This window comes from Ovis canadensis, chromosome 13 (assembly GCF_042477335.2).
Source record: "Ovis canadensis isolate MfBH-ARS-UI-01 breed Bighorn chromosome 13, ARS-UI_OviCan_v2, whole genome shotgun sequence".
Taxonomy (NCBI): Eukaryota; Metazoa; Chordata; class Mammalia; order Artiodactyla; family Bovidae; genus Ovis; species Ovis canadensis.
Window position 1 is genome coordinate 80,223,778 of NC_091257.1, and position 21,119 is coordinate 80,244,896.

The 21,119-nt window shown below is 40.5% G+C and overlaps 1 protein-coding gene across 8 annotated transcripts in view; it reads right to left on the bottom strand.

Annotated features, from left to right (window-relative positions):
• Window positions 1-21,119, bottom strand: part of CPNE1 (copine 1) — a 39,642-nt gene that overhangs the window by 10,055 nt on the left and 8,468 nt on the right. For 2 of the 8 annotated variants that reach the window (XM_069548429.1, XM_069548430.1), the window contains exon 3: window positions 18,901-20,717. The exons of 4 other annotated variants lie outside the window; for them this stretch is intronic. In XM_069548429.1, coding sequence (XP_069404530.1) covers window positions 18,901-18,915 — 15 coding nt within the window. In that variant the 5' untranslated portion in view covers window positions 18,916-20,717. Of the gene's footprint in view, window positions 1-17,845; window positions 20,718-21,119 lie in introns of those variants that run through there. 2 more of the 8 variants (XM_069548436.1, XM_069548434.1) reach the window with 2 other exon arrangements.

The window sequence follows — 21,119 nt, forward strand, 5'->3', positions numbered from 1 at the left end:
ACCATCTTCCAGATTCTGCTTCTCAAAGTCTCTTCCTTCAGTGATTCCCACTAACCCTGGGGAGCTACATCTTGAAGTAGTTATGATCCTCACACTGATTCTCCTGCCTCTAATCAGCTGTTCAGGTCCAGCTCCCATCTGCACTACCTAGTCCAAGCCCATCATCTCTCACCAGCCTTAATGCATCACCTTTTAAGAGGTCTCCCTTAGCCTACCTATGCCATTCTCACCTCTTCACATCCTCACACCAAACAGGTTACTCTCAATACAGCATGAGAGTCAATATGCTGACCCTGTTAAAAGATGGGACATGTCACACCTCTGCCAAAACCCAATAAAGATTTCCCATTCCTTAAAAAAAATCCAAACTCTGCATGGGCCTACAAGGTCATGTAGTGGCAAAGAATCTGCCTGCCCATGCAGAAGCTGCAGGAGATGAAGGTTCGATCCCTGGGTCAGGAAGATCCCCTGGAGGATGGCAACTCACTCCAGTATTCTTGCCTGGGAAATCCCACGGCCAGAGGAGCCTAGTGAGTTCCAGTCCATGGGGCTGCTCAGAGTCGGATACCACTGAGTGACTGTGTATGCACACAAGCACGCACTAACAAGGTCTTGAGAGATCTAGATCTGACTGGACCCCTCTTGCTCATTCTATTCTGGCCAGTCTGCTTGTCGTTCCACAAATATGCTTGTTTCTACCTCAACACCTAGAAGGTTCTTCCCTCGTATAATCCACAGGGCTTGCTGTTGCCTTACAATGTCTCTAGGTCTCTATTCAAAATCATCTTCTCTATTTTGAATGAAAAGGTTCTCCTTTTCTGGCCATTCTGAAATTTCAACTCTACTGATACGTCACATACTTATTTCCTACTTTTTTTCTCTTTAGTATTTATCACTAATATACTGTATATATTTATATGCTTTGTCTTCCCCATTAGAATGTACACTCCATGAGGGAAGGGATATTTATCTGTTCTTTCCACTGCTCTATCTCAAGCACCTAGATAATATTTGTTGAATGAAATCTGAAAGGCCATCTCTAGCCCCTGCTTCCATCTCAGCCTGGTCTCAACTGACTGGCTGTCAAACAGCACCAAAGCATCTCCAATTCATCCATCTCCTTTGCTAGAAACACTATCTTCTTGCATGGATCACCATGACGTCCATATAAACCCATTTTCCTAAGTCACCATAACAGTTATCCTCAGACTCTTCACTAACGCTCTGTCCCCGCTGACCAATACACCTGCAGACCATCTGTGTCAAGAGTGCAGCCAAAGTCAGATCCCTCTCCTAGCCTCATCTAGCATTCCAGGTTTCCCAGCACTATACATCAGGATGCCGCTAGCCTCAACCTCCCCTAAATCGACCCTCAAGTCAATCCCTCGCCCAACCCAACCCACAGTCAGTGCTACTCCCATCTTGGTGCCTCACGGTCTCCATCTCAAATGCTGTTATCAAGCAAAACTGGAATGATTTTTAAGAGTTCAATCTGCTTCATATACTGTCCTTCCATAGCATCTGAGCCTTTGCTTGAATGCACCCAATGATGGAAAACCCACCACTCTTATAATTCAATTATCGGAAAGTCCTGCTCCATCAAGTTCTATCCAAATCAACCCAAGTGAACTCTTACTTCTACACATTATTCCTATTTCTTCTTCAGTCTAAAATTCGACAAGAAAGCTTTATTTCATCTCCCTCTGAGAACCATCTAAAACTTGGAAGCAGTGAACCCCAAGCTAAAATCTGGAGAAATAGCCCTAGTTCTTTTGAATATTGCCGCCAAATGTGGATTTTAGATTTCTGACCAGAAGTCACTGCTTTGCAGGCTCCCCTAGGACAGATCCAGAGAACCACACATACTCCCTAAGGGAATGGGACCATAACTTAACCCCAGGTCATGACTGGACCCCACACTTCTCACTTTACACGTTCTCTCAGGCAGTGTTTGCACAGTACGGAGACAAGGAAGAATGCTCATTTCACTACTGCTTAACAGTGGAAAATGTGACACAGCTTAAAGGTCTATCAATTAGGTGGTGACTAAGTAAATTACGGTAATTAATCAATGGAATGCCAAGCAGCAAGTAAATAAACAATTAAGGCCGAAGTATATTGGTAGCATATGAAAAAATAAAGTTGCAAAAAATGGTAAGAAAAGTTAACCCCATTTCAAACTTCAATTGTATGTGTATATACAACAGATTTAAATATATATGCAAAATAAATACAATCACATTAAAAAAATGGAAGACAAGCCAAATAAATGCAACTTTTAGGTACACTTCAGAGGAATGGAATAAAGGTGGTAATTTGACATACTCTTAGACACTTCTAAACCACCACCTAGGTGGCACAGTGGTAAAGAATCTGCCTGCCAATTCAGGAGACGCAGGTTCGATCCCTCGGTCAGGAAGATCCCCTGGAGAAGGAAATCACAACCCACTCCAGTATTCTTGCCTGGAGAATCCCGTGGACAGAGGAGCCTGGAGGGCTACAGCCCATGGGGTCACAAACAGTTGGACACAACTGAGCAACTCTCACGCACAGACACTTCTATACTATTTCAATATTTTAAACTATTTTGTATTTTTTAAAAGGACTCAACTTTTTCCCCCAATCCACTCCTCCAGGTCCTCCTGACAATACTCTAATCCCAAGCCTCTACACACTTTGCACATAACTTCAGACCTCTTTGTTTCCTGCCTCCTGTTTTTTCATCCTATCAGTGTCTTACCTAGTCGTCCTTGACGACACCCTCCTCAAAGTCTCTACGCTAACTAGAAGCCCTGTATATATCTGTTCACGGCCCTTAGGTTCAAAGCCTAATTCCCTAGCACAGCCACCTTGTGGCACAACTCTAGAGGACCAATCTATACAGAATTAAGTAACTGTGTAATATGATGATTTTGCATCTATAATGCAACCTTCAAAGCCTTTTCTGACTGTTCCACCTCCTGTCATTCCACCACCAACCCAACTAGTCATTGAAGGCTATTTCTTGATCCTCACACACATACACACAGCCACACACACTTGCTGATACCTCTGACTTTCTTCCCTAGCAAATGCCTTGTTATCCATCGTTATGCTATGACATTATTCCTTTCTGAAGTCTTGCCCACCTTCCCCAGGTCGGATTTCTCTCTCCTGTGGATGACTGCACCAGTTTCTTCAGCAGCTTTTCTGTATATACATGTGCACACACGCACACACACACGCACACACACAATTCATCAGCCAAACAGAAACCAGTTCATGCCATTTCTCTGCTTAAAACTCTGGAATGGCTTCCCAAAATGCTCAAAATAAAAAAATCCAAAGTTCTTACCACAGTCTATAAGGCCCTACAAAACCTGACCCTCACCTAATTCATCATCTTGTTATGTACCTTCCAAACAGGTTTCATTTCTGATCCACACACACTCAACATCCATCTCATTCCTCACTTCAGCGCCTCTGCACTATCTTCCCCCATGTGAAAGTGTTAGTCCCTCAGTTGTGTGTCCGACTCTTTGGGACCCCACTGACTCTAGCCCTCCAGGCTCCTCCATCCATGGGAGTTTCCAAGCAAGAATACTTCCCCCATATATACTCCAGAAAATAAATAAGCTATATCAGAGCAGGAACTATGTCTGGTTTGCCTGTATGTACAATACCTACAACAGTATCCATCCTATAGTAAGAACAATATCCTATAGTAAGCAAATATTTAGTGACTTAATGGTGAAACCATTACATCAGAATTTTTACTTTTGTCTGTCTACCTTCATAACCTGGACTCCTTGGAGCTAGGGGTAGGAAGTATTTCTGTATCCTTAATACTAGTGCTTAGTTGGTACTCATAACCATTCACTGATTAAAAGGCACATTCACTGATTAAAAGCTTCTGCTCGACTCAGACTTTCAGGCCTTTTCCATTTGAACTTGTCCAGCAGTAACACAGAAGTTGTACTCTTCTACAAACTAGGCTTTAAAATTTAAAGGCAGGACTCCTAGAACTCAATGTTAAATGACAAGTCAATTTAAAAAATGGGTATAAAAAATTCTGATCTGATACTTCACAAAGGAAAATATATGAACTGGAAATAATCAAAGGAAGAAGTCATTAATTTCACTGGTTACCAGGGAAATAAAAATTAAAACCACAGGGAGATACTATTACCTATCCGTCACAATGGCTAAAAGTAAAAAAACTGACGCCAAATCTTGGTAATGACGTGAGACCCTCACACGGTGTTAGTGAAGGTGTTAAAGGTACTGCTTTGACGGTCTGGGAGCTTATTAGAAAACCAAACACACACCTAGTCTAAGAGCACCCACGTCCTAGTCTTTCATCCAAAAGAAATAAAAACATTATGTCCACAAAAAGACTTGTACATGAATGTTCATGGCAGCTTTATTCATAACAGCCAAAAATTTGAAACAGCCCAGGTATCCATCAGTATAAGAATGGATAAACAAACCATAGTATGTTTGTATATGTAATAGAAAGCTACTCAGCAAAAACACAAACAAACTATTCATACCTGCAACATGAATGAATCAGAAGCATAAAATGCACTTACACTCTATCAAGTTGTAGGACAGGCAAAAACTATCACGAAAAAAAATTCAGAATAGTGGTTGGTCTTCCCGTTCCCCAGGGGAAAAGCAGGTGTTAACTGTGAAGAGGCAGAAGAGAATTCTAGGGAGAATATAAGTTCTTTACCTAGATAGGAATGAGTCACAGGTGTATTTACCCTTTTCATCTAATGGTACATTGAAGTTATATTCATCTTACTATATGTAAATTTTATCAACCCCGTCCCCAAACCCATAAACTATATTCAACTCAAGGCATACTGAAATGTTTATGGGTGAAGTACGCTGATGCTTGCAACTTCTTTGAAATGCACCAAAAATTAAAATGATTTATGGAATGCATAGATGTAGTAAAATATGGGAAATTTTAAACCGTAGAATCTAAGCGGTGGGTATATGGGAATTCACTGTATAATTTTTTCAACTTTTCTATTTGTTCAAAGTTTTTGTAATAAAATGCTAGGGAGTGGGAGGAAAATGGAAGGGGACTTCCCTGGTGGTCCAGTGGTTAAGAATCTGCTTTCCAATGCAAGGGACACAGGTTTGATCCCTAGCTGGGGAACTAAGATCCCACATGTCATGGGGGAACGAAGCTTGTGCGCCACAACTACTGAGCCCGAATATTGCAATGAAAGGTCTGCATGTTGAAACAAAGGTCCAGTGTGCTGCGACTGAGACCTGATACAATCAGAAGAAATTTCTTAAATAATAAAAAAACGTTGAGGGAAAAACTTAAAATAGAAGACTACAGGTTTATTCCTGATGAAGACTGTGAAAAAAAAAAGAGACTCTGAGTGAACTATAAGAGCGTTAGCAGCAATTAACTGTGGTGGTGAGATTATAGACAACAACTGGACCTGTGGCTTTTCCCCTCTGTAACTTCTTAAAGATCCCAGAAAAAGATCCTTTTGAGCTGAGTCAAACACATGGGGGTAAGGAGCTTCCTCTTGTACCAGGTTTCTGGTAGGCTAGAGTCTTCTATTTTAGTCTGTTACCAAAACCACCGTCTTCACAGCTGGCCCTATTCTTGTTTCTTCTCTGCCCAGACTAAAACCACAATCGGAATGCTGTGGGCCCGTATCTGTCTCAGAAGCATACAGGGCTGGATTTCATTCTGAGAGGTCAGAGCTTCCTGGATAACTAGTTTTTTTTCCACAAATCTGATTTTTACTTTCTCATAGTGCTTCTTATAAGCAAATTTTTATAATGTGCAGTTTTCCATCCTTTGAGTCATATTCCTTTTAAACTTTCCAATGCATGGGTTTATTCTCCTAAATCCAGTTTATCTCCTTTAAATTTCATCTCCAAACCTGCCCATTTGGAAATCTTCTACAGTTAACACTAGTCCATGTCACTCTTCCATCTCATATCCCTTTAACAACCACATACTTTACACAAGTCTCATTTACTTTTCATCTACTGTCATTAATCTCATAGGGTTTTCAGTATCCTTTAGAGAGACTGGAATTTTACAAAACTTTATTAAATATAACATTTAAGTGAGTCAATAAAAGAATCTCAAGAATTTTTTCATTTATTTTTGCAAGAGGTCTGGCTAATATTCGTCACATTTTTTGTGTACTTGCTTCTCAATCAGCACATCTTGCCTGGATGATCTTCTAACTGGTCTCCCCATTTCCACTCTTGGTCCCTTCCCACCTGTTTCCCATGCTGAAGTCAGAAATTTTCCCTGACTCCAACCAACAAAACCCAGCTTCTCACGTACCTATCAAAATGTGTAACTTACTTGCATACTATCTATTAGCCCTACCAAATTACAAATTCAACAGGGGATGGACCAGACTTGTCTTATTTCCATTCCAGTGACTCACACATAGCAGGTGCTTTATAAATAACTGCTAAGTTAACGCTAAAAGAAAGGAGTGATAACTTGGGGATCCACAGAAATAACCCAAATAAAGGCCTGGCCTGATGCTAAAGCCATCAAGGGAGAAGTGAGCAGTCTAGGAACATCCAAGGCAAAAGACTAGCTTGTTCTCTCTCTGTGCACCGACAATTCACATCTTTCCACCTGGGGAATTGCAAATGGAAACAACTGAGTTTTCAGCAACAACTTTTTCTGCTTTTGCTTTCCACCACTTGGGAGTCTCATTCCTTTCATTTGCCCCTGGTAGATCGCTTTCCTCTGCTTACCCCATCACCAGCCAAACTTAGAGCTTCCCATGCCTCATACCCTGACAAGATACTTTTCCCACTGTTCCTTAAAGAAACTATACTCTCATTTTTATAACTTAAAATTCACAACATGTTAGCAATAAAAAGGAACTAAGTGATCATCTGATTCTCAATTCAAGACGAAGAGGAAAGGTGTGATTTGGCTAGACATACATGGGTAAGTAAAATGAGGACTAGAACTCAAATATGCTGACTCCCACCTAGTCCCAAGACTTTGGGCTGTAGTCATACCCTTCTACACTGAGAGAACCTTCCTTCTTCTATTAATAGCAATATGATACAGTGGGCAAGAGTATGAGTTCTGCAGTGAAGTGACCAGGTTCCAAGTACTGGCTTTACTCCTTTCTAGCCACAATGAGATACTACTACACACCCACCAAAATGTCTCACCTATGCAATTTGGGCAGAATTCTTTTTTACTAAGTCTTAGGTTCCTCATGTGTAAAGTGGAAGGTATTATCTATTTCTAAAAAAAAAATAACATCATAAGTAATGTATGCAAGATGCTTAGTACAGACTCAGATACTATTATTACCAATAAACATTAGCTGTTACTATTATCCTTCAAGTCTAGCTCTCAAATGTCCCCTTGTCATGATCTTTCCAGCACTCAACTTCTCACTCTGGACTACTATACTCGATCCACACCACAACTGTACCCTGTCAGTGCTTCCAGCTCCTGGCCTGTCAATGAAATAACAAGTTTCTTTAGAAGACACTGTGCTTCAGTATCTATGTCACAGGGCACAGACCTGAGCACACAATGGGAATTCAAAACACCTGAGGGAGGCCTGCAGTAGTGTGCTGGGGCAGGGTTGAACAGTTAACGAGAGGACTGAAAACAAATTTTGTAAGTAGGTGGCCTCGTTAAAAGTTTGAACCACAGAAACCGGGCAAACGCTAAAAATCAGGGCTTCCCTTCCCCTTCGAGCCAGTTAACTAGCATTCGACTGTTGACAGGGAATCTGTCTGCCACTGTCTGCCAACAGGGAGCAACTCACTCTGTATTTTCTTTGGCTTCCCCTACCCCTACCTTGTGAGATTTTAACTTGGCTCTTCATAAACCAAGAACAGATCTTTCCTCCTGGATCCAGATGGATTCAATTCAGGGCCAATCGAGCTGAAACTCATCAGTCCTTCACACTCAGGAGTTATTACACTGCCTTCCTCCATTCCCAAAAGTCTAACAAGGCAAGGCACCAGCCTTCGACCCTATTTCCAGGCTGTGAGGAAGAAAAGAGCACCCATCTGTATGGCAGGATCACTCATTCACAAACCAGAGCCATGCTCTCACTCCTGTTGCCTACCTTGGCACGCTGCAGCAGCTCACATGCTGGATCAAATCTTGAAAACCCATCAGGAAGGTCTCCATAAGCTCCCAATGGGGGGAAGACCACTCATGGAATACTCTCTTCTCATAAGATTGAAAAGACAAATTACACCCACCGCCAGCACTCTTCCTTTCCCTCTCTGCGTCAAGGGACATGGAGGAGGACAAGTATTTCTACCCCTGCCTCTCCCTGTAACTCAGGATTCCCCAAATTTAAATCAGTAGCCTAAGGGACAGTCCTCTTGGGTCACAAGCTGAACCAAATAGGCAAATCCTTACTACAAAATTCTTTATTCATTTAATGGCTACTAAAATTGTGTTTATAAACTAAAATCATAAATAATTTGGTTTAGATCCATGTATTAAGAAGTCTGGTTGTCATGCAGTACTTGGCAATACTAAAAAGCTTAAAGATATGCATGTTTACATAAAAAGTGAAAAGTGGGAAAATATGGTATAGTAAATGGTCGCAGGGTTTCTCATCCTGCTATACTTCTGCGGTCAAAAAAGTCTGAAAGCCACTGATCCAACACCAACGTCCCCAAAAGACTTGTCCAAATATGGGCAAATCCAACCATTTGTGTCCAACTCTCCAAAGGGAATCTAGCTTAAGGAGAGAATATGGGGAAGGAATCAAACCAAGGAACACACAGCCTTCAAAGCAAGATAAGACTGTATCAGAGTGGAAGGTTTTCCTCATGACTTTGAGCTTAAACAAAGCCTCCACCTTCTAACTTCAAAACGAGCAACTGGAGTACGGGGACAAGGCTGGAGCCCCTTCCCCAGCTGGCTCAGGATCCATTAGAAGAGTGATGCCAATGGCCTCTCGTACCTCCCTGCACCCCAACCTCCAAAGGTCAAGGAGAGGCAGAACACAGCTAAGGAAAGGAGGGGCTCTGCCTCAAGTCATACAGACAGATGATCATTTAATTCTTTCCTTTATGAAAGAGACTTTGGGCAAGTTATTTTGCTTCTCTTTGCCTGGATTTCTCCATCTGTAAAGTGGGGATAATGATATCAACTTTACAGGATCGTTGTGAGACTTAAATGGGATCAGCTGTGGAAAGTGCCCTACATGTGTTGATTGCTCCTCTGTTCAGTGCTCATAAATGGTTCCTTTTACTGTTTCATTACCTATTTGGTGGTTGACACCGGGGGAATACCTCTGGTCTACCTGCTCCAGAGAACTTAACTGGCAGGAAAGGAACAGCCTCTAAAAAAGGGAAACGAAGACCCTTTCCTCTAATGAAATCTTCAAGCTTAAATGTGAAAATGCTACCACTCAGGAAAAGCCATAAAGCGATAGCCAGACCAATATTTTTAGTTCCACTGGTGTTTCATTCAAGGTTCAAATTAACTACAGATTTCCAGAAAGAAATGAAATGGCTGGGTTCACAGAAGTTTAAAATCAGATATAATGAGATTATCTAACTTAATCCCATTTATTAATTAATCCTATTAATCCCACTAAAGACAGAGAAAGGAAATGATTAGTTCTGGGACACATAGTAACTTGGGTGAACCACAACTTGATTCCCTGAGTATGTGGTTTCCAACCATTAACCAACATCCCACACTTTGTAATCCAATTCAATCCGAAACCCACCTGGCCACTAAAAGAGCAGTGGGCTCATGTGGCCTCGTCTCACGAACTACACTAACTTCACACACAGATCGAAAATAATTCTGCATCCACCACACATTTTCTTTCGCTATTTGTCTGCCAAGGCAGGGATGGAGACACTGTGGTACTCCATATTACATGTTTTCAAAGGAGTAAACTTTAAATAACAAGCATGAATATAGCACATAAAGTAGAATTTGCTTCAGAAAATGAATTATACCAAAAATTTCAAAGAACACCAACTGGGCAGTCACCTCTGCCTTCAACCTGCCCTGCTGGGATCTACATATTAATCCATGTTCTTTAAATGAGACATCTGCCTCTACTGCCTGCAGTATATCTGAGACAACAGTACTAGGCCACCTTCCTCAGCATCTCCAGGACAAGGACATCAACAAGACCTCGTGCATCTCCAGTGTGCAATGTGACCAATGGCACAAAAGCAGCTTAGTTAATGAACAACAGCAGCAGAACCAGAGCCTTTGGAAGAGTCCTACCTACAGTTGATAATGTAAGCCCCCTCACTGGAATAAATTTACAAGGCATACATAGGAGAACTTTAGATGGGTGGATCTTCAGAATTTCTATGTTAGGGAAGTTGAGATGTTAAAATGAGGATTTCAAAAATGAAAACACTACATTACAGACACACGTGGATGTGCCCACTTGCCATTGTGGATGGGGCGTGGGTGGAGGGAGATTCTAGCTCTGGGGAGGCTGCTGGTTGCAGCATCAGGGCTTTTACAATATAAAACTGTCACCTAGTTAACCTCCAGTGCAACCCATAAGAAAGGTAACTGAGGCAAGTTCTCAAAAACAAGCCTGCTAACACAACAGGGGGGGTAAAAGTTAGCAGGAATGCAACAACATTTGAACACCCAAAAGTGAAGAAACAGTTTCAAGAGGCAGCAGAACTAAGAGAGAAATGACAGGGAATAACTTTTTTTGTATTGTAAATCTGGGCTGTCCAAAAGGGTAGTTTTGAACCACATATGGCTATTCACCACCTAAAATATGCTTAGTTCAAGTCGTAACGTGCTATAAAATACCCACTGAATTTTGAAATCTTAGTACAAAAAAAGGAATGTAAAATAGTTCAATAATCTTGTATTGAGTATATTTAAAGAAACTGTAACATTTAAGATCTACTGGGGTAAATTATATCCTTAATTCACTTGTTTCAACCTTTTAAATCTGGCTACTGGAAAATTTTAAATGACAGATTCTTTTTTCTATTGGACAGTGCTGCCCAAGATCTCTACACTTGTGCTGCTCAGTACAGTAGCCACTAGTCACATATAATTCAATTACTGCGTTAGTGCAGATGAGAACACTTCCACTGCAGAAAATTCTATTGGACAGTGCTGGTTAAGAACAAGAACTAAAAGGTAGACATTTTACACAGAAAAGCTAAGACTGTTTCAAAATGTATCTAAGCCCAGAAAGGAATGCATAATCACTTATGCATGTAAGTGGTTAAGCTGATGGAGAAATTCACAATTCTGAAGTGTTTATGAATATCTTCTTAGACCGGTTGTTTATAAAAAGTGTAATCTGGCAGCTACTCAACAGACTGTTAAAAAGGGAAAAGGTTCTGGCCCTCTGCTAGGTCAATACATCCCTAGAACCAACCCTTGCCTTGTTTGCCTGCCCTGCAGACCATTCAGCTCAGTCATACCACTTAGGCTGCTGGAACCTCAAGCTATGCTGTTACGGGACAACTTAAAAGCTCTCAAGACAGGCAAAATTTTAGATACTGCCACTGTGTTGGCCTCACACAATCATTTCAATCTACTAAACTAACAAATATTGTGTCCCCAAGAACCCTAGTTAAGAGATCACACGTAAGGCTTCCGTTACACTTGTTTCTGACCCACCATTTAGCAACCGGTCAGGAATCCCAACCGGTTAGGAATCCCTTTATCTACTGAAAGTTCCAGTGGGTCATGAGTATATACCTTGCATATACACAACTGAGCACTTGTATCATTTAAAACTTTAAGTCTTAAGACTTTTTTTTTAAAGTCATTTAAGTCTTTTTTTAAGGCACTGAAGAACAGGTTATCTTTTATACTCCCTTCTCCAACCAACACAATGTGTACGTACTAGATGCACTGCTCAAAACACTTACTTAGCATGAGTTATATGGCTAGGCTGTATATCCATGTGAAATTGTCGGTAACAGACGTTTCCAGTTCCAACTTGCCAATTCAGTGGTCACAGAAGCAAAGGTGATTAGGATTATTTACTTCAGTAAGAGTAATGCAACTAATGCAACTCCTTCTACCACCTAAGCCAGATTTATAGCAGAGGGATCCTCCTGGGCCCACACCACAGAAAGGAGTTATATATAAAGGATGTGACATTTTTTTGTATTGCAACCCAACACATAGGGAAGTGCGGAACAAAAGACAAAAGAGGAAATTAGCAATACCACCTGTTAGTATGGTTTAAGACCCCCCCTAAGCAGCTGAATTTCCTTACCCTTAAGACTTTCCCACTCTGCAAGGGCTAACAAGTGACTTCTTGTACAATGTAGTGGTTACATTTGATGTGTAGCACAAATGACAAATCTTATCTCACTAAACAAGAGCTGTTGGTGAACTCACACTCACTCCATCTCAATTAAGTTAGGGTTACAGAGAGAGTGGTGAGGGGCTTCAGTCAAAGTAAAATTTAACAGTGCTGGTTACTAGGCAAGCTTACTGTATAAGCATGTAAAAGGGGAAATCTGACAGCATCAAAATAGGGAATCAACACCAAGGACCAGTCTGATACTGGAATACTGGGATGTGTTATGATTATTTAACATCTTTGATTGTCCATATTGAATTATGTTCTCTGCCTGGTCATGGCTCTATTTTCCCCAAACAGGCACCACCTCCTTCACATGACGTGAAATGGCAAGCCATCGGTTGACTAGGAAAACTGATAATAAACTATTAAGTCACTAAAATCAGAGTCCAGATGTCTGGAGCAGCTAGAGGGCCAACTCCAATGTTCTGATGTGCTATTTACCCACTTCTCTACAGCTGGTGTTTGCTTCGTCTCTATGACCTAATGGTCAATATTTTTGCTAGGGAGAGGTTTCTGGGGCTTTCAACAGAATTCATGGAATATGGTTAATGAGCACGACTTTCCTTTCTCTAGGTTTTAAGAGTGCTGCCCTTCGGTCGCTGGGGCTGGAATGTTTGCCCCAGGAGGCTTTTTGCCCCTTCAGTAGGAGAACAGTATGTAGAAAAGCAGTGCCTTGGTTGCTAGTTGCTAGTTATGGTGATGCAGAAAAGGAGCCACATGCTTGTCAGATTCCCTGGCACAAAATAGCTAAGGCACCGAGAACAAATCCAAGAACAGCACAGTGAAGAATTAAGATTTACACAAGCAGGCACCAACAAGAGATGAGCCCACTTATTGGCTGAACAGAAGAGTTTCCCCAAAGTCACCACAGCATCAGAGGATTGTGCCACCACCAGAGTACAGTCTTCCAAGAACATTTTAAAATAAGTTAATGTTATCTACCAGATTCCATGCTAAAAAGAAGTGGAATATCAAGCAATTTTTTTAATTAAAAAGAATAGCCATTAAGTTTGGAATCTACCATATCCCATAAAAACTCCACTTCTGGGGGTAAGGAGAATGGTGGAAATGCATATAATTGACAGTTACTTGCTGTAAAACAATGGAAGGCAGACAACCATGAGTTATAGAAATTGAGTGCTCTCTCCTGAACAAGAAAAAGAGACATATTAGCACACAGTCTACCCTTTAAGATGGTAAAGGCCATTCTGGATATTTCTGGATATTCCAGACAGCTGATTTCATTCTGTAATTTTTCAAATGCTTAGTCAAACTGTCACAATTTTTAGAACAGCTCAGCAACTATCTGGAATTTATTACATCTAGTCTAAAACTTTCCCAAACAAGCTGGGGATTCAAACTCAAATTCAGGCTAAAACTTTCAAGATCAAGAAAAAAGCTATAAACATTTTTCAAGAGTTTTGGTTAAAAGGAACAGCCCGCTAATTTCTCTGCAACTCCAATTCAGTTTTTTGTTTTTTTAAAGAGACTCTATGGAGTTTATGGAAACTTTTTATTTGCTATTTTTTTTCCAGTAGAAGTTGAACAAACGTGGAAAGGACAAAATCAGAGCATCATTGTCAGAAACCGGCAATACTTTTGATTTCTAGCCCCACTTCCCCACTTCAAATACCTAACATACTCATGCAAAAACAAAGAAGGAAAACAAAGTTTTAAAGATATGTGCAAGTGACAATATAGTCTGAATATTTCTTTTCCCATTTCCTAACCATTAAAAAAAAAAAATTCACAGCCCCCTTTAAGACTCCTTTCATGAAAAGGAGCACCTGGTTTCCAGTTCTTTCTCAGTCCACATTAACAAAGTGGCTTGCTAGCAAAACAAACATAGTCTTTAAAAGTGGATACCACAGATTTGACCTAGAATCAAGATTCCTCCCTGCAGTTCCAGGTATCCTCTTCTTTCCATACTTCAGCATTAGCAGACAAGGATAAGCAACAATCGTTACCTCCAAGATCACCAAAGCCATGTTTCCAAAGGCACAAAATATTTTCGAGTTTTTAAAAGACCCAAAAATATCTAATGGTATAGCTCAATAGAGTACATCTGTGCAGTTAAAGCATTAAAAGCATCAGCCTGTTTTATTTCGTGACAAGTTTATTGAACAATATTCAAGACTTCATCTATAAAAACAAAAATCTCTGCTGAATGAAGCCCAGGCAGTATTTTGCTGGCAATGTTGTGGCCACATTGGCAATAAGTCATTTTATTGTGTCTGCTTTCTAAAGTTTGGACTACTATAGAACTGCCAGTAGAACAATTTAAATGTTTGCCAGAGTAGGAAATAATTTTTTCAAGTAATCACTGCCAGAATTTCTTCCAGAAAATTTAACTAGCAGCAATTTTACATTTTCTTTACTCATTTTTAAAGTGTTCTTCAACTGATTAGTGGATTCATTTTTAAACACTTGACCCACACCTGTACACAATGACAGAACCCAATAAAAGGGACTCAGCTTGATTAAGGCTTTCGTGCATCCTTATTTTCATCCAAGGTATTTCCATCCAAAATGTATGTCTGTTTACTTCCATACACAGCCCTATATTTTCATCCCGTGGGTTAAGACTGACTTAATTACACTATTACTCTCTGAAATTCCGAATAAAGTTTCCTAATGGAATTTCCACTATCAATGCTTTGACAACTTGAAGCACCAAACTAGAAACTTATCACTTAATAGTGTTGTGTTAAAAAAAAAAGCCACTAATAATTCTACATCCAAACTACAGTGCAAACACAGAACACACCTCCAAATGTTGCTTATGAACTAAATGTTTCACTGAAGTTCAAGAAAAGTTTACAAGTTTGCTTATTTATAAAATACATTTTATAGATTTCACTAACCCTTTAAACTAAAAAAACAAAAAACAGAACAAAAAAATGGAGGGGGGACCCACTAAACCTAAAAGTTTCTCTTCTATTAATGTCAGAGTCACCAAAAACAGGCAATAAAATTTACACAGAAGATTGAAAATATCATGATAGTGTTAACAAATGCACAAAACTTTTGAGCAAAGCTTTACAAATCCTTCGTACCATACAAGCAAATGAGAAAATAATGTAAATTTTCATCCCAAACCTTATTCTTAGGAGAAAATTTGCAGGAAGAGAGGTATGAATAGTTTCACAGAACATATTTTCAAGAATTTTTTAAAAACTCAAACTCCAATCAGAACTAGATGAACAGTATGCTTAGCAGTTAGCACTATGTTAATAAGTCTCAGATACACAAAAATCAAGTTCCAGAGGGCAAAGTATTTAATTACATTTCACAACAAGAGAAGCACTGTTGTGATCGACCAAATATGAAACACAATTCTCTCCAATTTCTACACAAACCACTATTTTTTAAATTTATTTAATTTGGTGAACAATGAAATCAAGTTTTCCTTTTTTAGCATTTATCTAAAATGTAGGAATAACAAAGTAGTTGCAATAAAGTATATGAAATATTTAATAAGAATTTATGAACACATAACCAAAATAAATTGTGAAAAATAAAAAGACTTTCATCTTCAAAACAACCCATTTTTCTAAAATGAAAATAGCTTTCCAATTGGGAAAATAATCTGCAGTTGAAATAAGATTCCCAAGCAGTGCTGAAGTTTTTTGCACTCTGTCTTTGGAATGAGAATGATTACTTAACAGAAAAATTGAACAGCATATACAAACATATTGCTTTTTTAGTTGAGGAGGCAATTATCTAGTGATCTGTCAAAGCAAATTTGTATTCGTGAATTACCAAAAGACCCACAACACAGCCATTTCGTCTTTGAAAGTCTAAATAATCCTTTCCCTAAACAAAAAATCCTGTACTGTCAATCCTCTAAGATTGTAGTGATGAAAAGGCTTTCCAAATCTTATCACACAAATGAAACTGTTGCCACTCTTAACTCTAAATTACAAGAGACGCTGTATTTAAGCGTTCTGCTGAATTGCAACACCAAAAAGGCACTATTTTTCTTAAATAGAAAATACTTCTTTTAAAAGGCTGACCCCTTTATAAGTACATTGATTTGTAGGAAATGTTGGGGATGTTTCAAACCAAGACAGAGGCCCATGTAAAAGACAAAATTGTTTTTCATGATATCTCACCAATCTCCCATTCCGTTTATAATATGTGACACGTCTTTAGAGCATTTTAAGAAAAGTAACCATAAGTAGAGCCTTTTGCGGCAGTGAGTAGGACGTTGTAAGGCAAATGTTTTCATGACAAGGACACTCACCAACCAGAACCCATGTGGTCCTCCTGCCTTAGCGTCCTGAATGCCAAAGTATGAAAGGGCAAGGAGTCTCAATTCTCTCCCCTCTAGCAGCGGCACTTGTACTCTTTAGAATTTTTGTAAACAGGCTCCTGATCAAACAACTAGACCAAAAAGCCTCCAAGTAACAGGATTAAGTACGTATCAATCTATGGGCTAGTTTATGGATCTTTTCCTATCACACTATTAATCGTTAACAAAACTAACAATTTCAATTTCAACTTTAAAAACCTATATATAACGATGCTTTCTTATAAATGGACCCTTTTTAATTTACTTTTACAAGTCATTTCACATCAATTTGGAACAAAAGGAAATTGCCGGAACATTAGAGTCCATCTTGGGCAGGATTTCAACTTAGGCATCTTAAACAATGATTATTGAAAGTGGTTTCTGGTTTTTTATGCCGTCCAAACAACAGGCACGATTTTTAAACGGACTAAACTACTACTTGGCGGTCAAACCAAAAAGGCTCTGGTAGGTAGAGGACTCTGTGTTTTACTTTTGTGGCAAATGTCTTATTCCACACAGTTTTAAGTGTGACAATAGAAATTAAAAGTTCAACGTTATAGCAGAAACCAAGTGTGGAGTTTCATAATAGAAAAACAACAACAAAGCAATTCTGCTCATTTACAAATGAGTCAATTAGGCAAACAAAGCAGCAACTTCAGAAGCAGGACTGTCTATACAGCAAGAACCCTCAAGAAGCAATAAAGGTACATACAGTGAATCTGTATACAGAGATTTTATTCAATTTTAAAAGAAAACGAGAACTTTAGACAATGCTTTGACCCTATAACAAAGCAAATCTGTCCAGCTTTGAACCAAATTCCAAGAGTAGCCAGCTTCTATTTTTCAGCAGCTGGCAAGAGCACCCTTAATGAGCTCTATTGACATTTCTATCTTCTTCATCCATATGGTATAAAACAAAAACCAATCTAGACTCCTTGATAAGCTTTATGTGGTCATTTGAGTTTTACAAATGGTTTGTCTAATGGTATGCCAAAATCATTTTTGTGTTCTCTCAAGACAGCTTTACTATAACATACAGCAATGTTTATCTCGGTAGTGAGTCTTCTGCAAACAGTCAACCAACACTCTATGTTATGGAAACCAATCTATATGCAATTGAAACAATCCACAGGTTCTAACCTGGAAACACTAGGAAAACAATCTGAATGCATTAATCACAGCACTATGAAGACTATATCTACCCTAGGAAGAATGATGTGAACAGCTACCCTAATACAAGTTTTACTTTCCTAGAGCCAATAGGTCTGTCATTTAAGTCAATGACAGCAGCTGTGGCTTCATCCCGAGATTCAAAAGCCACCATAGCTTCACCGGTGGGCATACCTTTTTCATTGTACTTTAAACACACTGAGCCTGGGATCACTTGATAACCGTAAAAGAAATCTAAAATCTCATCAATAGACACAGTGAAGGGCATGTTCTGTACTTTAATTATTGTTGGTCCTGGTTTTCCAGAACTAGATCCAAAGCCAGGAGGACCACCAATGTGGATTGGGCCAGGGCCAGGGCCAGGGCCAGGACCAAAGGCTGGAGGCCCACTCAAATGCCCAGGGGCATTTCCAAGGCCAGGGGGCCCACTTCCAAAGCCAGGGGGGCCACCTAAGCTACCGGGGCCATTTCCAAAATTTTGAGGGCCCCCTCCAAATCCTGGTCCACTTAAATTATTTGGTCCACCTCCAAAACCTGGAACATCCAGTCCTAGACCAGGCAAACCACTATTTCCAACTGAAGGCATTCCAGGCCTAGCATCACCAAAGGCCCCTCCTAATCCTGGAGGAGGGAGTGGTGGTCCAAAGGCATTTGACCCACCAAAATTACCAGGAAAGTTAAATGGAGGCCCACTGTTGGCCTCCTTAGATCCTACAGCCAAGAAGGCATGCTCTTCACCTCCTGCACTAGGCATTCCTGCACCGGGCATTCCCACACCAGGCATTCCTGCAGCAGGCATTCCTGCACTGGGAATTCCTGCATTGGGCATTCCTGCAGCAGGCATTCCCGCATTGGGCATTCCTGCAGCAGGCATTCCTGCATTGGGCATTCCCGCATTAGGCAGTCCCGCACTGGGCATTCCTGAACTGGGCAATCCTGCATTGGGCATTCCCACATTGGGAATTCCTGGAACTGCAGGATTACCTGGCGCAGACATCTTTAACCCCTTTTTTCCTTGGGCAGGAGGATTTTTCTCAATCTCTCTCATATCTTCTAAAGTAACTACATGAACAAAAGCTTCTCTCCCATTAAGTTTTTTACGGTGTAAGCGTTCAGACTTACGTGCATCATCTTCATTTTTAAACTGAACCAATGCCTGTCCTAGACCTTGCCCATTGTTATCAACAAGAACATGTACAGCATTTTCATCCACTGGAATTCCTTCTAGGAACTGAAGAACATCCATCTTGGTAATGCTGAAGGGAATATTTGTTATATGGGCACAGACTTTGGCAGAGGTGACATCCCCCTCCGGATTTAAGATCATTTCCCTCTGGTCATAGCTGAAGTTCTGCAGTCTTTTTCGAATCATATCTATCTTTTCTAGCATACCTTTCTTGGTAATTGGATGAACTTGAATAAAGCGATTACCCATGTATTGTTTATGACGACACAGAGCAGCCTTATAGTCAGCCTCATTCCTGAACTCTACGAAGCCTTCACCCGTTGCTTTCCCATTGGGTCCATAAGCAATGTAAATACTATCTTCCACAATATCCAACTTTTTAAAAAAATCAATGACATGTTTGTTTTCTGCTTCAAATGGCAGCCCTTTCAAGTAAACACAAAAACCAGCCTCATGCGGTGATCTTGACCTTGACCTTTTCTGCCCACTGGGCGATTTTGACCTGGGAAGTGGCTGAGGAGGGGGATGGGTTTGTCCAGAAGGTCCTATACTTTGCTTAAAAGTGATATGGCCTCCAGCAGCTACCCACTGTCTCTCTGTGGCAGGACTAACTTCCACATAGCGTTGAATCATCAGCATTCTGTTTCTTTTCAAAGCTTCAAATGTATCTTGAGGGGAGAGAAACTTAACCAATCCATTCCCATTATTTCGACCTACATGATCTTTCAACAAATGCACCGCATCAACACGGAGCCCATGGAAAAAATCTCGGACATCATTTTCCATTGCAGAAAAGGGCATTCCATGCACACTGACATACAGATCATCAGGGTTGATGGGAAGTGGTTTCACACTGCTTTGCGAGTTCATCTGGACAGGGTTAACAGGATTCAATGGACCCAGAAACACAGGGTTCAGGTTATTGTTCAGATTCACAGGTGCTCCAGAGCCATTCATTCCAGCAGGCAGAGGTGCCACAGGTGGCGGGTTCAAAGGTGGCATGCCTGACATGGGTGGCAGTGGGGTCATGGGTGGCACAGAAGGGACTGGGGGAATTGGGGGCACAGGAGGCACAGGAGGCATTGTAGGTACCGGAGGAGGAACTGGTATTGGGGGAATAGACGGCATTGGAGGCAAAGATGGCATCGCTGGGATTGGAGGAATTGGTGGAGGGGGGACTGTGTTCATTGGAGAGGCTGTGCTCGGAACAGTTGAGCTAAACGTTGGGCTCCCAAAGGAAGCCCCCATATTTGGAGGAGCCGTTCCTATGCTGGCTGTGGAGAATGTCTGTATGTTTTTGCTGCTTTCATGAACAGAAGTGGTGGCAGTAACTACACTGGGTGAAGGATTATTAAAGTTGGGTACTGTTGTAGGCAAGTTCACCCTGCCACTCATTCCTGAGCTAGGTGGCGGTCCTGATCTACTAGCATTTGCCGGTGGTATATCTAGGTTGGCGGTTTCAAAACGCCTACGACTCAGTTCAATCATATTCTGCATTTCCGTTTTACTACTCAACAACAGTGTTACTTTTGACCCTTTAATTGTACCACCTGTGCGCATCATACCAAGCCTTGCATCTTCATCAGTGGCAAAAACGATGAAAGCCTCACCCAGTTCACCCCCTACAATATGCACGCCCCCATCAGGAATGGTCAATCCAGAGAAGAAGTGGCGAATGTCCATGGTCCCCGCCACAATTGGGAGACCTTGCAAACGGATGACCACAGCCATGCTGCGCTGAAACCACACACACCTGCAGATGAGAAAAGGCAACGGCCAGGTCAGACTCCTGTTTATCACACCAAGTTTTCAGCTATAAGAATGACCATCTACCGTAATAGGCCCTCAAGTAGTCCCTCAAACTATCACAAGCAATGTCATTTTTTAAAATGTGGATATTCTAAAAACTGGGTACTATATGCCATTTACAATGTAAAACCCAATTTCAACATCCAAAAGACATTAATTCTGAAAACAATTAAAAGTTCAGGACTCAAAAGTTTCAGGGAAACAATTAGAAGTTCAAGACTCAAAAGTTACAGGGGAAAAAACCACCATAGGACAATAGAATTACCAATTATATCATCATTCTGGCCACTAATTATTTAGGAAGATTTAAAAGAAATGTGTATATCAAATCAGGACACAAAGTTTA